At 40.2% G+C, this 17,428-nt stretch overlaps 1 protein-coding gene across 2 annotated transcripts in view; it reads left to right on the top strand.

Moving 5' to 3' along the window:
* Nucleotides 1–17,428, top strand: part of GREB1 (growth regulating estrogen receptor binding 1) — a 150,660-nt gene that overhangs the window by 108,631 nt on the left and 24,601 nt on the right. For both annotated transcript variants that reach the window (XM_007063285.3, XM_043542257.1), the window contains exons 15-22: nt 26–206; nt 2,585–2,777; nt 4,670–4,806; nt 6,213–6,552; nt 8,010–8,125; nt 8,828–9,027; nt 9,988–10,077; nt 13,343–13,956. In XM_007063285.3, the coding sequence (XP_007063347.2) occupies nt 26–206; nt 2,585–2,777; nt 4,670–4,806; nt 6,213–6,552; nt 8,010–8,125; nt 8,828–9,027; nt 9,988–10,077; nt 13,343–13,956 (1,871 nt within the window). The remainder of the gene's footprint in view (nt 1–25; nt 207–2,584; nt 2,778–4,669; nt 4,807–6,212; nt 6,553–8,009; nt 8,126–8,827; nt 9,028–9,987; nt 10,078–13,342; nt 13,957–17,428) is intronic.

The raw sequence follows: 17,428 nt of genomic DNA, 5'->3' as shown, positions 1-17,428 counted from the left end.
ACTGACCCCTGTTCCATTTCTTTAGGTGTTTTATTAGAACTTGGCTTAGAAAAGGAGCAGCTTACAAAGCAGAGGATGGAACAGTATGTTGTGAAGCTGGATGCCGAGGCCCAGACTAAATTTAAAGTCTTTTTGCAAAACTCTATGCAGAATCCACATACACTGTTTGTACTAATCCATGATCATGCACACTGGGATCTTGTGAGGTAAGAACAGCTTCATTCTTAGGCCATTTTTAGAGAGATTATTATTAATTATTGTTATTGTTTGTATTCTTGGATCATTGCTTCATCTATGTCACCCCCCTGTATGCATCCCTCCACTGGCTTCCCCTTTCTATGCATCAAACATAAACGCGTCCTTTTAAGGCCCTTAGTGATCTAACTGCACCCTGCCTATCATCTCTTATGCTTTATTGAGCCATCAGTGCCAGCTTTCATTGTCCATCAGTTACATTTTCCCACAAGTACCTTCATGCATTCTTTCAGGCTATCCCTTATGTATTGGAGGAGCTCTGTGTAAATATGTGCAAAGGCACCACAATATCCACCTTCACATCTCTCCTTCAAATGCCCCTCTGCTGCAGTGCTGCAGAAACTCCACAGTGGCTGGGCAGTTGGTATGATGTGCTAGCTGCTTATTACTAGAGCAAGTTGGAAACTTTTCTGATGGCATGTTTTTTTCAGTTGAAAAATGCCAATTTTGTCAAAATCAAAATGTTCTGTGGTTTCTGCCAGGTCACTCACCCACGCCCCCAGCTCCTGGGGGAACCCGGGCTCCCAGCTCTTCAGCAACATGCCTGGAGGGGGGCCTTGAGAATCAGGGGGCATATTGCATTTGAGAAACACCAAAATGCTCTTACTGCAGGAATGTGTCGGTGTTTCTAAAATAAAAAAGATGGCATTTCACTTCTGGAAGGAATGTCAAGGTTTTGACAGTTTGTCCTGATTCAGGATGAACATTTTTCCAAAACATTGAAATTTTTCACAAAAGTGAAATTCAGTTTCCCTACTAGCTTATTATACCAATCATAATTTATTGAAGGATGGGTGACATCCCAGAGGACTAGAGGAAGGAAGACATAGCACTTACCTTTAAAAGGGGGAACAAAGATGATCCTGGGAATTATAGACCAGTCAGTCTAATGTTGATACCTGGAAAGATACTGGAGCAAATTATTAAACAAGCAATTTGTATGCACCTAGAGGATAATAGGGTCATAAGTAAGAGCCAGTATGGATTTGTCAAGAACAAATGCATCACGAAAGGGTCTTCTGGTGACATTATATGGTTGTCACATTTGTTCTGTTTTATCGACACCTCCCATGTATTTGTTGACAGAGTTACTGGCTTAGTGGATGGAGGGAAGCTGTAGACTTGATATATCTTAATTTTAGTAAGGCTTTTGACACAATCCCACATGACATTCTTATAGGTAAACTAGGGAAATGGGCCTAGATGAAATTACTGTAAGGTTGATGTGCAAGTTGTTGAAAAACTATACTCAAAGAACAGTTATCAATGATTTGCTGTCAAATTGGGAGGACCTATATAGTGGGGTTCCCCAGAGGTCTGTCCTGAGTCCAGTACTAGTCAATATTTTGATGAATGACTTAGATAATGGAGTGGAGAGGATGCTTATAAAATTTTCAGATGACACCAAGCTTCGACGGATTGCAAGCACTTACCAGGCCAGGTTTAGAATTCAAAATGATCTTGACAGATTGGAAAATTGGTCTGAAATCATCAGAATGAAATTTAATAAAAGCAAGTGCAAAGTACTTCACTTAAGAAGGAAAAATCAAATTGGGAATAACTGGGTAGGCAGTAGTACTGCTGAAAAGGAACTGGAGGTTTATAGTGAATCACAAATTGAATATGAGTCAACAATGTGAAGCAGTCGCAAAAAGGACAAATACCACTCTTGGGCATATAACAGAAGTGTCGTATATAAGACATAGGAGGTAACTGTCCTGCTGTACTCAGCACTGGTGAGGCCTCAGATGGAGCATCATGTCCATTTTTGGGTGCCACACTTGAGAAAGATGTGGACAAAAGATGTGGACAAAAAATAATTAAAAGTTTAGAAAACCTGGCTTCTGAGGAAAGGATAAAAAAACTTGACATGTTTAGCCTTGAGAAAAGGAGACTAGGTTGGACCTGATAGGTTTTCAAGGTCTTTAAACACATTAAGGGCTGTTATAAAGAGGACGGCACCTGACTACAGTCCCCAGAGGACCATATGGCTGTTGGCAATTGCTGTGGTGCCAGCCCCTTCTCAGTCTCCTTGTGCAGTACGCTGGGGGCTGAGGGAAGTCTGCGATCACATCTCCTAGCCTGCAGTGTAATCCACCGTGCCAGGGAGTTTCCAGCTGAGGAGATATGAAGTTTGCTTCCCCCTTCCTTTGTGTCACTGGAGTGGTGTGCAAAGAGAGCAGAGTAAGGCCAAAGAATCCAGTCCCAAATTTCTTGTGGGTGTTCACTGTGCTTTTGTGTCCAGGTTTGAGATGATGACGCGCATGAATTTGTCACAAGTGTACATTTATACAAATCACTTTGGAGAGTTTGGCGTTTCTTTTTGCAGCGCTGTTCACAGCCTTTATCCTCAGGCGGAACCATCTGTGGGACTCGTTGATAGATTGTTGAACTGCAGAGAGGTGAAAGAAGCTCCAAACATTTTGACACTCCATGTGACTTCCTTCCCCTATGCTCTGCAGACACAGCATACTCACATCAGCCCGTACAATGAAATCCACTGGCCTTCGTCATATAGCAATGTAAGATGGGATGTTTTCAGGATTTTGGGTTCATTCAGTAGCTATTTTACATTTACATGTTCTGAAAAACACTGGAGACCACGTGTTTTTGTAAGCGAAATGATGAATAATGATGTCTGCGTCACTCCTCTCTCTCCTCTTCCTCATTCAGTCTATAGATGTGTCTCTCTTATTCTTCCATCTCTTCCCCTTTTTTGTTCCCCTTCTGCCACTTACCTTCTTTCCATTTCTCCCCTTCCTTTCCCCAATATCTATCAGTCCCTTTTCAGTCTATCCCCCATGCCTTTTCTCTTCCATACAGTCTGTCCCCTTCCAGTCCTCACCTCACTGTTTCTCCCCTCCCAGTCTCCTTACCCTCCACCACAGTTTTTGATGGCTCATGGAAGGAGCAGCCTGAAGAGAAGCACTGGTTCAGGAGCTGCTTAAAGAAGAGCTCTTGATATCCTTCCCCTACTGTCTGGCCCTTTTTCTTTCCTCCTCTCAGGGGAAACCTATTTCTATCTGCTCCCAATGAGAGGTGGTTGGCAGGACAGAACAGGGTAAGCTACCTGAAATGGCATGTGTGGCATTGCTATGCTGCATTGCAGCATGGCACAGCTATGGCAGACAGATGACCCTGAGGCGACCAGATGTCCTAGGAATCCAATGAAATTTGTTGAAGCCTCCAGGTTCAATAAAACCACTCAGGACAACCACTCTGGTAACTGTAAATGTATGTGGCTTTGGATCCTTAGCTACTGAGAATGGGGGGAAGGGGCCTGTGCTTTTTGTAGTGATCCAAATTTTCTTCCCCACCCCCACTCTTTTTTGGTGAGCTACTCACACCACTAAGGTATGTCACATTTTCATACCTCACTTGCCTATGCCTAAAAGAAATGAAGGTGTTTCTTTGCTGACCGGATCCTGAGGAGCATTTTGTTCCATCTCCATGAGTATTAATGTCATCATCCAGGTCTCTGGGCCATGCCTTTCTCTTTGGAGGGCTTCAATACCTTATTGGGTGGAAGAAGTCCTACAGTGTCATTCTCATGCCTAGTCTATTTAGGACAGAACTGATGTAACTGCCAGCTGTATTAAGCATCCATAAACTTTATGCAAATATTTGTTAACAATAATAAGTGGATTATAATATTGGGAGTGTGTGATCCTGAGTGCTCAGAGGAAGCTGCAAAGACCATGACTGCTCCCTCCACTGAAGGCATCTGCCTGCTTCTTACAAAGTGGTACTTACAATCATAGGTTCTAATCTTCATTGTTTTTGAATTCTGAGAAAGCAGGAGGCTCCTAAAAGTTTTTTTTATTAAATCTTCACCTTGCCAAGAGATCATTGCATTTCCTCTCATGTATACATCTCACTGTGGTTTTCCATGCTTTTGATATCTCTATCTTAGGCTTCATTCATATGCTCTACATGGGAATAACCAGAATGCGGTTGTTGTGTGCTAGGTGGACCAGTGAGAGTGCATTATACTAACTATCAGAAAAGTTCCCTAGCTGTTTTTCTGACATTTTTTTCAAGATTTTTTTCTCCAGACTTTTTTTTTTGGCTTATACTTTTACTGATGTGTGGAAAGATGATGTGTCAAGTAGTTCAGAACTGTGCAGTCTTTCTATTGTGTGCAAGATAAAAATACATATAAATCTACCCAGATCCTCAGCTTGAGTTAATTGTAAGTAAGCTTCACTGAAGTCATTGGAATGACACCAATTTAAACCTTCTGAGAATGACCTATTGTAAGTATGAATGTGTGTGTGTATGTATGTGGATTTTTGTGTGTGTGTACATGAGATATAAAGAATGTCTATATGTAGGTGATGGTAGATTGATGAATTATTTATAATTTATATATAAGTTTTTATCCTTAAATTGCCTGTTGCCTTATTTACTTTAGGGAATAGATCTATACCATGAAAACAAGAAATATTTTGGGTTGTCAGAATTCATTGAATCCACCCTTTCTGGACACAGCCTTCCGTTGCTTCGATATGACAGCTCCTTTGAAGCTATGGTCATGGCTTTAGGAAAAAGGTACAGTACATTCTTTGGTTTAAAGCATTATGAAATTTGAGAGGTAGCATGGTCCAGTGGGTGAGATACTGGGCAGCAAGTCAGGAGATCTGGGCCGACCCTGAGACCGACCCGTTGTGCGTCCTAGGGCAAATCACGTTACCTCTCTTTGCCTCCTTTTCTGCTTCTACCCTTTGTCAGTTGTCGTTATTTAGACAGGAAGCTATTCAGGACAGGGGCACTCTCTTGCTATGTGCACGCCTTCTAGCACAGTGAGACCCGGGTCTTGGTTGGGGCCTATAGGCACTACAGAAATAATATTACAAGCAAATCTTGTGTTCAAAGTGAAATGTTAGAAATTAACTAACCCCCAGCCAATATTTTTTGACTGCTTCCCTGCTCTTACAGTAACTAACTTCATTAGCTTAATTAGTTTTATGTGTGAATTAACAGACCAAAATGTATGGGAATATCTGAAATATAGTACAACTGCCTTAATGGTCAAAAGTCGTGGGTTTAAACGCCTGCGTTGTAACCGTGAGGAGTTTGCATTCTGAGTTGCAGTATAATTTCTGTGCTTAGGCTCAGGTGTTATTCAGTCAATATTGGGAGTGTGATTCCATTCTGAATTTGGCTGGCTATCAAAAAACTGATTTTAACATAAAACATTTGTAAATATTTTAGTCAGACCACAAAGAGCAGGTGAGATTTCACTTTGGCTCATGGGGTTAAATCAATGAAAGACTCAGTTAGGGAGAATGCTGTAGAACATCATCAGAGCTTGAAAAAATGATGTCAGCTAGTTGATTTGCTCCATGTGGAGGGAGTCAGATTAGTTACTCCAAGTATATAGCAATTGTTATTTAGGTATATTTTTTGCATGCACAAAAGTCCAGTAGGACTCCTTGGAGGTGTTAGGGTGTGCAAGGAATAAAAGATTGAGAAAGCAGAACTTTGCAAAATTGTACTAATGACTGTTTGTATTAGGGCTCAATCCCGCTCTTTCTATTGATTTTAGTAGTAGTTGAGTCAGATCTTTCATGAGTAAATGTGAGTAAAAAGCAGGGATAATGCACTATGAGGAGTACTTTGTTCATTTATATGACAAGTGCATTTTAGTTTTGATCAATACATAGTACTCTAGCAAATATCCAGTAGTATGTTTTGCAAATGTGATGAAGTCTTAATAATAACATGAGATAATATAACTTCACCACCCCACTTAGCTATTACATACTGAGAAATGGAGAGATTGCACTATTGGTCTTGGAATTACAGGATCCGCAGATTAGCAGTGGGTCAATGCGATTCTACTGTGTATTGGGCATGATTTTACACCTGGATTCAATTTTGAGTTTTAATAATTTTTACAAGGGTAGCATTCTCACTTTAATTCTAGGATTCTAATGCTTCACAATTTATTTCAGATTTCCCAGGTTACACAGTGCAGTGATAAGGACATTTGTCCTTGTACAGCATTACTCTGCAGCTATGATGGCAGTAAGTGGTCTGTCTCAGATGAAGAATTACACCTCAGTTGAAACTCTGGAAATCACCCAAAACCTTATAAACTCTTCAAGGCAATGCCCCAGTGGTCATGGCTTCATGGTGGTGTTAAGAATTCCTTGCATTCCATTGGCTGCTGTGGCGTATGAACGACTTTATCACGTAAGGGAAAGACTATCCCTCACAGATAATTTTGAAATCATCTTGGGAAATCCTAATTCTGGAATCACCATAGGGAAGCACTTTGTGGAGCAACTAAAGGTAACTTGCAGAATGACATTGCCTGAAAAGAATCTCTGAGGAGCAGTGCTTTCAGTGGTGGGTGGTGATATAAAAGTTTTATTGGCATGAGATTTGGATGTTAGTGATGGAGATGGCTATTTCCCAGCAAAATTAAAATTCCCTAAAGAGCCTGACTCCTATCTATCAGACACATCCATCTGTCATTCCTATAGCCAGCTTCTGATGGCTGCACAGGAGGGCCTTTACAAACGTGATTAGAACTCCCAACCACCAACAGCTTCAGCCCCAATCAGCTTCATTGCACTGGACTGGGGCATCGATGAATCAGAGTGGTGGTAAAAGACCAAGTGAAAATGAAAGCTACTTTTGGTTTGGAAAAACCTTTACCAGAGCAGTGAGGTTTCCCCTTGTGAGCAAACCTCAGTGACCAGTTTGGAATTGAATTGCACAGCCTACCACGCATAAAGGCTTTGAATCAGTACACCTACCTACAGGTTTCCAATTGGTCCAGGTTTTCCAAGCATGGTGCCTAATGTTTTCTGGACCTTATGTGATTTTGTGATGAAAATGCTGGAAATAATAGATTAATAGATTTTTAAGGCGAGAAAGGACCACTATAATCACATAGTCTGACCTCAAGCATAACACAAGTTGAAGTCCACAGACACTACCCCACTGAGTACAAATGCTATCACCACATATTAAAACAAAACTATGTGTATTCTCTAAGTTAGTACTGTTCTTACATTCTGAGTCTGATTCATGTTGTTTCTCTACTTAGCTCAACCAAGCTGAGGAAGAGGGCCTGATTTTGAACTCATTCTGCTATAAATCAGGAATAACTCCATACTGTAAAGCTGATATAAGTGAATTCAGAATCACATGCCATGTTGTCTTAGGTGTCTTGTGCAGCACTGCATATACTGTTGGTGCTTAATGAATAAATAAGGACCAGATAGTAATACCCTTGCTCCCACTGAGTAGTACCTTACTCATCAAGAAATCTCATCGACTAGGTACTAATCAGTGTGAATAAAGGTATCATCCAATGGACATGATTATCAAAGGGAAACTGATAGCTGTGGTTAGAAGACTGGACCAACAAAGGAAAACCTTTAGAGTGAGTAACTCTGCTTTCTGTCTTTGAAGATCAAGCTATACATCTTCACAATGGTTTCTCATGTTTCCTGGAGGAGCATTTGGATCTATATTTAGCCACTTATGGTAACAATTCATTAGAGTTCTGAAATATAGTCATATTATGGGGCCATTTATTATTGATATAAAACTTCTGAAAGAAGATAAAACCATTTTGCAACTCAGGACCTTTCAATTTAGGGCCTGATCCTGCAATGATTTCTCTTGTGGAATATCTGCAGAATTAGGTCCATACAATAGACAATAAATCATTAGTTTCTTCATTCTTAATTGTGGCATATAAATATGCCCACCAATGTTTTTATATTCTGTGACAGATATGGCAGAAAATTGAAGATGTGGAGTGGAGGCCACAGACCTATTTGGAATTAGAAGGTCTGCCTTGCATATTAATATTTAGTGGAATGGACCCTCAAGGGGAAGCCTTGCCAAGGTAGGAAGGAAATACTGACAAATATTTCCATGACATTTGTTCATTCCCAATGGTTCACAACTTCGTTTTTCTCTGCAACCTTCAAATGGCTGAAAAATCATTCTGTGACCTGGTGTGTCCCATAATCCTTTGCGGGTGCAAAGGCTGGTGAAATTTGAGTGACAGGATGATTTTTGGTAGTTTCTATATCAAAAAAGTGGAACATTTGTGGTGTAGTAGGATGGTGGTAATGGTTGTGAGGCTGAGCTGTGGGGTGCGGTCTTTCATTTTCATACCATTCCCAATTATTCCTGTTTTATAGATGAGGAAACCAAGACACAAAAAGATCCCACTAACCCTTGATGTAGGTAGGTGCAACTCCCATTAACATCGGTGTTGCGCCTGCTTATGAATTAGTCCAAAGAGGTTAAGTGACATCCCTAGAGTAGAGAGAAAGTAAGTGTCAGAGCCAGGATTAGAACTCTGAAGAATCTGTCTCCTAAATTTATGCCTAATGCATTAGATTATACTGCTTCAAGTAATAATAATGAAACAATATAGTGCTGAATTTACTGAAAGACAGTGACCACTTCATATCATTTTGTTCTATCTCACACATCAGTTAAGTAGGCAATAACAAAATTCCTCATTGATTGTGTTTGCAAAAGAAATAAAGGTGTGGAATACATTAAGTTTTCATAGTATCTTTTGGTTTCATTCCAGATCACTGAGATATTGTGACCTACGTTTAATAAATTCCTCTTGCTTAGTAAGGACAGCCTTGGAGCAAGAGCTTGGCTTGGCAGCATACTTTGTTAGCTCTGAAATCCACATGGAGAAGGTGGTCGTGAATGATGTGTTGGAGAGTGATCCAGAGAAACTGAGCAGTACTGATAATGAAGATGAAGAAATAGTGACAGAAGGTAAATGAACCTGTGTAGTGCCAGTTCTCTTAAAATGTATTAAAACATCAATTGTATTAAATACTAATACCATAAATTTCAGCTAGTGGGATGTACATTAGCCTTTAAAAGTGCAAAGCAAACTGTCAAAAGGAAGGGAACAGTAAATACATGAGAATACAGCGATTAGTAGCACAGGGTGCTGTAAAAGACTGGGATACATTATTTGAATTTACAGTGATGGTTTGTGTACTTTTGGAATTAAACTTATCAAATAATGTTAATTGTACTTACTATATATTGTGTCTTACAGCTGAGGAATGCAAGGAATTTTATTAACATTAATTAGTTGAACTTCAGAACCCTTGAAAAGTTATTATTTTACCCATTTTACAGATGGGAGCACTGAAGCACAGAGAGGATAAGTGATTGCTCAAGGTCACATTGAAGGGACTGCTCAGCTGAATAAGGATGGCAGAATAGGGGCCAAAATTAACAGAAAGATGTACTGTGACCAGCAGCTTTGAGAGGGGGATGAAATTATATTGTTATCAAAGGGAAAGGTACAGTCTGATCCTGAAGCTGGTTTCGCATCCCATTTTAAGGATGGTCACCTGGTAGTACCAACATAGGGGCTACTGTGTCACACATCCTCCATGCTGCTGGGATAGCAAAGAAGAGGAGGCATGACTAGCAAAGAGGGAATGGGGCCGAGATACCTCTGCACTATGCCAGCTCTTGGCTGCATTTTTGACTCTCAGAGGCTGTTGCAACTCAGCCAAAGTTAGAACAGCACTTAGGCTGCTCCATCATAGCCTAGGAAGAATGGCCACACTCAGAACAGCACCTGAATCCAGGCACCTAGATAAGTTTTAAGCCACTTTTGCCCAGCATCCCTTCACTTTATGCACTTTGGTCATAGCCGAGAATTGGTCTTTAGAATTTTAATTCTCCTCCATCCTCCCTCTTCTCATGAAACAGGCTCCACTTCAGAAAAGAGAAGTCCTGTCAAAAGAGAGAGATCACACTCCCATGACTCTGCATCTTCATCTCTCTCTTCAAAAGCTTCAAGTAAGACTTTATGATAATCTTTCTCAAGTGGTATTTAGGATGTAAAAGCAGCAATTCATTTAGCCTGGCAAATGAAGAATAAAAGACACAAATCATTAGGTTTTTGGCAAAACCTGTTTTAATGAACTTGCTAACAATTAAATTAAAAAAAAATCTGAGCTTTCAAGAATCGTACTTCTGAGATCAAAAATAAAGAGATTGCCTCATGCTTGATCCATGAATGCATAGGCCATTGTACAGATCTCTGAGTGGGGTCACTGTATTATACAATAGTACCATATCAACAGAAATGTTCTTTAATATTTTTATGACAGGTACCAAGATGCAGATCCTCAGCTGGTGCAAATTGTCAGAGTTCCGTTTGAAATCAGTGGACTCATGACAACTCACACCAGCTGAGGACCTGCCTCTGTATTTTCAAAGGACCTTCCTAAATTTTGCCTGAAAAAATGTTCATGAACTTTTTGGGGGGGCACTAGAATGTGTGCTCAGAAATTTTAGAGTGTAGAGTGTTTCTTTTAGAAATGTTTGTGTTTTGTCAATACTTTGCCCTGTACATTGAATATGTATTATTTCTTCCTAATCTGAAAATTGGTTTAAGAACAGACCATTAAAGTTTTACTTCTGGGGAATTCTGCAACAAAAATATTAAAAATTCTGCACACAATATTTTGAAATTCTGCATAATTTATTTGTCCATATAATCATGCCAGTTTCAATTATTTTGGTAATTAATTTCAAAATACCTGTCAGAAAGTGTGTTTGTAACCATACAGACAAAATAAGATTCAGGAAATGTTTTTTGAAAATAGATTCCTTACTAGGCATATTAATACAGAACTTTGATTCATAATTAATTTAAACTATAGTACAGAAATGTATTTCCCACGCCACTCAGAAACAGTGCAAAGGCTTGGGGGAGTCAGGGGTAATGGAGGAGCTGAGGGAAAGGGAATTAATTTCTGGCAGTCTGGGAGTGAACCTGGAGGGTTGTTGGATGTGAGTGGGAGAAGTATGGAACAGGGTTTTTTTTGCAGGGGTGGGGGTGGGGAAAGGGATTGTTAGGGAGTTGGGGACCATCTCCCATGCAGACCCTGGCTGACCCCTAGCCTTTCCCATTCATTCAGGCATATCTGCCCTGTCCCTGTCTTTCCCTGCAACCTGCTTCCCGCAGTCCACATGTGTCCCTACAGCGGCAGCCCACTCCCATTTGGTCCCTGGCTCAATGCTGTCACCCCACTAGCTCTTGTGCCCCTACCCTAGTCTGTCCCTCCCAATAGCTCTTCTGAACCCCAGGTATGTCGCTGTGAGAAAATCAGCCTCTGCTCTCAACCTCTCTGTGGCTGGCTGTTCTGGCTCATGAGCTGTCTGCCCTCTATTCTGATGCCACAACAGCCCCTGGTGGGCGAAAGGTGTAATTGCAGTGGCTCCCTGGCAGAATGTTTTACAGTATTCTGTGGCGAGAAAAAACGCTGTGCGGGAATATAAATTTGGCATGTGTGCAGTTGTGCAGAATTCCCCCAAAAGTAAAAGTTTTTGAAGCAATGTCAGGAGGTACTAAAAATATAAATTTGTATGATGATTTTTTTTATGGGCAGAGACTAATGGAGCAGAACAAAAATGTGCAATATGCATTGTATCATACTTCAGTAAAAATATATAAATGTTTATGTGGAGGGTCACAATTTCATGGAACGTCACAAAACATGTTATGTTGCATTAGCTGTAATATTAAATGTTCCAAGTTATTTCCAAATAATTATTGTTCACACCACAGCTATGAGTGTTCTGACTGTGAATTCTTTTGCCACAAGGCACAGTTGCCATTACAAATGGAAAAGCACCTAAAGGTTTGGATAAGCCCCCCCCCACCCCCCCGAACATTTTTACTTTTTGACATGTATACTGTTCTTCAAAGTCAGGCTGCTGATCTCTTCTGCGCTGCCCTAGGATGACACTTGTGGCTTTGTTGGCCTGAATCTGTTTGCTAAAGAAAATCTCTTTGGCCAGTTCTTGCACGTGGATATGGGTCTTTGGCATGTTGTCACAATAGTACTGAGTCCAAAATGTATTCACATTGTTGGTGACATTTTTACCATTGTTGTTATTCTGATATTGGCTGCTTTGGATTATGCAGTTGGGCTGTCTCTTCCTGTTTCATGGTGACAAAGCAAGTGAGCATCCCTCATATGTGTTTGTGGAAAAATAGAAAGTCAAGAAACGAACCACAGTATGTAACTATTGCACATCACTTTTGGATCTCCCAGAAACTATGGAGTTCACACTTAGCAGGTCCCCCATAGCTAGTCATGACAGAGGGTGTTGTGGAGTAGGGTCTGGTGTAAGGGAGCATGATCTGTGAATTTTATTGTGAACACTCCCCAACTTTGTTGATCCATGTCTCATGGAGATTGCATCTATCTTTGGTAGGCATAATCTGTGGAGTTCCTGCATGATGTCATGGGCATCTAGGCAGTGGGTTTATGGGAACTCTGGTTTTGGAGTGTGAATTGTATAACAGTTTTCTTGGAAATTGGTGCATGCCCTGAATTAGGTGGTTGAAGTCTACTTAACTTTATGAGATTGTTTGTTTATATCAGTGCTGACAATCACTTTTTTCTTTTCTTTTTTTTTGTTGCTTGCGGGGAGAGTCCAATAAGTGCTATGGAGATCAGTGCCTCGGCAAACTGGCTATTTTGAAAGGCTGATCTGAGAACTGCTGATCATTTGCACCTCCCTTTTGAAATCTTTGAGAGTTGCAGGGCTCAGCAACTCTTAGGATCAGGGCCTCACCTTCCAGGAGGCTGATAAGTGTAATGTTAATGGGATTCCGGTAGAACATTTAGGATCAAAATGATGCCTACATTAAAAACTGTTATAGCTGTGTGTATGGCGGGGGAAATAACCTGTGACAAATAAATTAAAAAAAATTTTTTTTAAACATTTCTCGAAGAAATGGAAAATTTAACAACCATAAGGCTCAGTGCTGAAATCAGTGGGAACTTTGCCATGGATTTTAGTATTCCAAATTCGCATGGGTTTATTCACACAAATACTCCCGTTAGTTTCAATAAGGCTACCTGTGTGAGTTAGGTGAACACAATTTGGCCCAACAGGAGCAGGCCTGGACTCACAGCTTTTGATGTCTGCATTATATATTGTTTACTGTGGTTTGACAATGAAAAGTGTAATAGAAATGTTGTGGTTCAAGGTAGTTGCTGAAGAATCACATTACCCCATGTTGAAATACAGATTTTGTTTTTAGGTGCAGCATTCTGCATGGAATCATCTCCTCCTTTAGCAACACCAGGAGACATAGCAAAGTCACCCCACCTAGTCCTAAGCAGCAGTACTGAAGAGAACACACAGAACTGTGAAAGGCAAAGGCAGAAGGTAGAAAAGGGGGCGCAAACGGTGATCAGCAAGCACTTGCCAGTTGCAGCTGAACAGCTGGATTCAAAACAGAACATAAAAAGTGCCCAAATTTCCATCAACTCATCATCATCACCTTTCTCCTCTTCTTCCTCTTCCTCTGCACCTACTCACAACTCCTTCATCATGCAGACATCTCAGTGCTCCATGACTAAAGCATCAAAACAGCCCCCCATTGTTTTCCTGCCTAAGCTGGTGTATGACATTATTACCTCTACTGACAGCAGCGGACTTCCCAAGTCCTCTTCCCTCTTGCCTTATCATTCTGTGATGTGGGCGAGTTCTTTCCGCCCTGTCATGAGTAAAATGATGACCTGCACGGAACAGTCTCTATATTATCGCCAGTGGACAGTTCCCAAGCCAATCCATATGGACTACAATAATAGAAATGAGGGCAGAATGGACACCTTTCACCCAAGGAGGCTGCTGCTGAGTGGGCCACCTCAGGTGTGTAATAAGAATAGGGTATTATTATTGTTTTATTTTGATTAATTTTGTCTTCATCTCATTAAGCGCTAGGTTAATGAGATTATTATTCATACCTAATTGATTTTTTTCACTGGTGAAAAATAACCTCTCTTCTATGTTTTTATTTCTGTATCCACCTTAGTTAAACAATCTTCCTCTCCTCACTGTTAACTTGAGGCAAGGACAATTAAGTTGTAGTGATATCTTTTTTTGTTGTCAATCTTTATACAATTAGTGTTGTGTTTTAAGGAAATGATGGTCTTTTTTTCTTTGAAAATACATTTTACACACTACGCTGTCCCTTGCAGCTTGTTACAGACTAATAGGAGTTACATTTTAAATAAAGTTTGAATAGCCACACAGGGTCAGTTTCTTATGGTCAAGCTGATTAGGGTGTGAAATTGGCAGATTCAGCCACTTCCATCATGGTTTGCAGAGAAATAGAAGTTGTTGCAAATACAAGAGGGACTGATCCACTTCAACAGAGACAGCTGAACCTCTGGCCCAAGTTTTCAAATGACTTTGTAAGGACACTTGGAAGTAGGTAAAGACCTCAGGGAGCCTTTTTCCTCTTAAGTGCCCGAAGAATATTTAGCATGCGGCTATGAGCATGGTGTCTCTTCAATTCAATGCACATACTAGATACTAAATGTTCTGATGTTCCACTGAAGTTTTATGCAACATGCCAGGCATGGGGGAAACACCATAGCCACAGAGAGAATATTGCATACAGCCTTCAGAAATTAGAAATAAATCCAAACTAAGGCAAAGACTTAGATTTCCAGTTTTTATAACATTCATCCACTGACTAAAACCGGAGAAAGCCAGAGTTCAATCTTCCACTCACTCTTCTGTACGTGTGTATTGCAGAGGTCTCAGTACAGAAAAGACCACATTCTGCTCCCAGTTTAATAGGTGCAATGCATTGAAATAGATGGTGTCACACTGGGGTAAGTAAGAGTACAAATTGACTCTATCTATTTGCGTATGTAGGCATTTGCAAGTGCCGCTATAAATGTATAGAGGGTACCAGATGGATCACTGAAAAACATCTCTTCACTGCTCTCCATCTCCATGATCAAAACTCTCAGTGTTTGCTGTGGATTAAGATAATAAGTGTTCAAAAGAGATGAATGTGTGGTAAACACAGACAAGGTAAAAACTGATATATTGTGCAACAGATAGCTAGTATGTTTCCACATCCAAGAAAAACATACATTGATGTAATTTTGGTTGGAATTTTGCATGCCTAAAAATCAAGAAGTTCAAAGTTATGGTTCCCAAAGCTACAATAAGGGTACAAAATAACCCATATGTAGTAGTTCATATTACTATGGCATTAATTTGGCCATACGATAACTGATTTCTGCCCACAGACATATGCTTGTGCTTCTCAACAAAGTCAATGGGAGTCCTGTATTCATCTGAGGACAGAACTTGGCCCTTAACACACATATGCTATGTGTCATTGGCCAAGTATATGCAGAAAATATAGTCTGCTTATTTATTCATTTGTCTGCTTCTTGGGGCAGGAGTGCAAGCCTGATTTTGAGGGATTAAGTGGTACGTAGGACTCAGGTTGGCCCTCTGCATAGAGGTGAATTTCACCTCAGAAGAACACTGTCTGTTCTACAACTCCATCTCTTCTCTGACTGTCTCCAGAACAAAGGTTCTGACCTATAATTTCCAATTGAATTTAATGAGAGTTGGATCAGGTCCTAAAAATATTCTCCGTGCATGTATTTATTGCATACTCACCAGTTCTTCCTGATTACACACCTGAATGTTTTATGGAGGAAATCAGGAATTAAATGTTTCATTTTATTAAATGTTTCATTTTTAGGGGTATATTCTCATTTTAGTATGTTGGGGAACATGGCTGGGCTGCTTAGCTCCATTTAATGTCTAAACCCCAAACATACTAAAGGGAATATATTCTAAAAAACCCCAAAACAGTTAAAGTATGTTGGTTGTTTTGGGCTTAATGTACGGTAGTATGATGTCTATTCTAATGGAAAGGTGAAAGAAAACATATAGCAAATGTGAGCTCCTGTCTCACTTTAGAAATTAACAGTTTTCTTTCCAGAAGTGTGTTCCGCTCATGGGCTTGTTTCATAACCATTGCACTATACGTGGAGTTATGCTACCTACTGCATTAAGAGGAATCAGTAGAAGATTTTGGCACCATAATGTCTTGTCTGAGCTCTTCAGAGACAAATCCAAACTAAGTCAAAGACTTAGATTTCCAGTTTTTGTAACATTAACCCACTGACTAAAACCACAGAAAGCCAGAGTTCATAATAGCCGATAGAGATCAGCTATTAGACATGCCATTCTAAGCATATAAATAACAATTCAGCCAGAGTATTAAGGTGGAGGAAGTTCTCTGAATTAGTGGACACAATCCTTTCAGACACTAGAAAGTTGTTATCTTACCATACAACATAAAAAGTCAATTTAAGAAAAATTAAGCACTCTAGTGAACCAAAACTGTAAGTATCACTGCCGAAATGTTTAGCATTCAGGAATTCTCCTCCTTCCCCTCATATACATAACACGTCCAAGGTTGACTAAAATGTTTTCTATATGGTTACTTTCCAGTCAAGATATGTACGCCCCTAGCACTATGTATGAGGCTCCGATCTCCACTGAGGCCTTTGGGTGATACCACAATACCAATAATAAACTAATGATAAAAACTGCATGTAAGGACATCAACCAGTGGTCTGAATACATACACAGGAATAAAAGGGGCAAAACAGACTTGCCATTAGCTAACTCCAATACTTATTTTTCTCAGCAGCCTTTTATTTTGCTTCTTTTGAATGAAATATGGGGAGAAATTCTCTCACCCTATCTGGTGAACCCAAATCCTTAGTGAATGCAGGGTGCCTCTGCATTTCTTAGAGTTACTGCCTTATATCCAGAAAGACAAATCTAAGGATAAAAAGAAGGAGAGAAGGTGCTTCAAGTTCCAAACCTACTAAATCTGGAACACTCTCCCCATTCTATGGAACCACTGGACCATTACTTTAAAAGGTCTCCAGAGTACTATTCCTGGTACTTCCTTCTGGTTTCTAAGAAGTCTTGTTTCCCACCCATCACCCACCTTAGATTCTCAGCCTTTGGCACTCAAAAAACTCACTGAAGTTTTGTTTCATTAATACATCCTTTTGCACCATTTTTTTAGCTCTGAGGTAAGAAGACCCTCTAGCATGTGGTCCTGAAGGCTGCATGCTTCTATGACATGCCACAGTCAGACCTTAGTATGGATTCTTCCCAAGGTCTGTGGTTGGTGACCCGCACCTCTAGATTGTCCTTATTCAATTTTATCTGTGTCCCAAAGGGTTTTCAACAAGCTATTTATAGTCTTTTGATTCCACTTGAATGCATTCTTGGATAGCATTCTGGGTTGGACGGTCTCAAGATTTATTTGTAGGTTAATAGCATA

The sequence above is a fragment of the Chelonia mydas genome, chromosome 3 (assembly GCF_015237465.2).
Source record: "Chelonia mydas isolate rCheMyd1 chromosome 3, rCheMyd1.pri.v2, whole genome shotgun sequence".
Lineage (NCBI taxonomy): Eukaryota > Metazoa > Chordata > Testudines > Cheloniidae > Chelonia > Chelonia mydas.
This window is presented reverse-complemented; position numbering and strand designations above follow the sequence as displayed.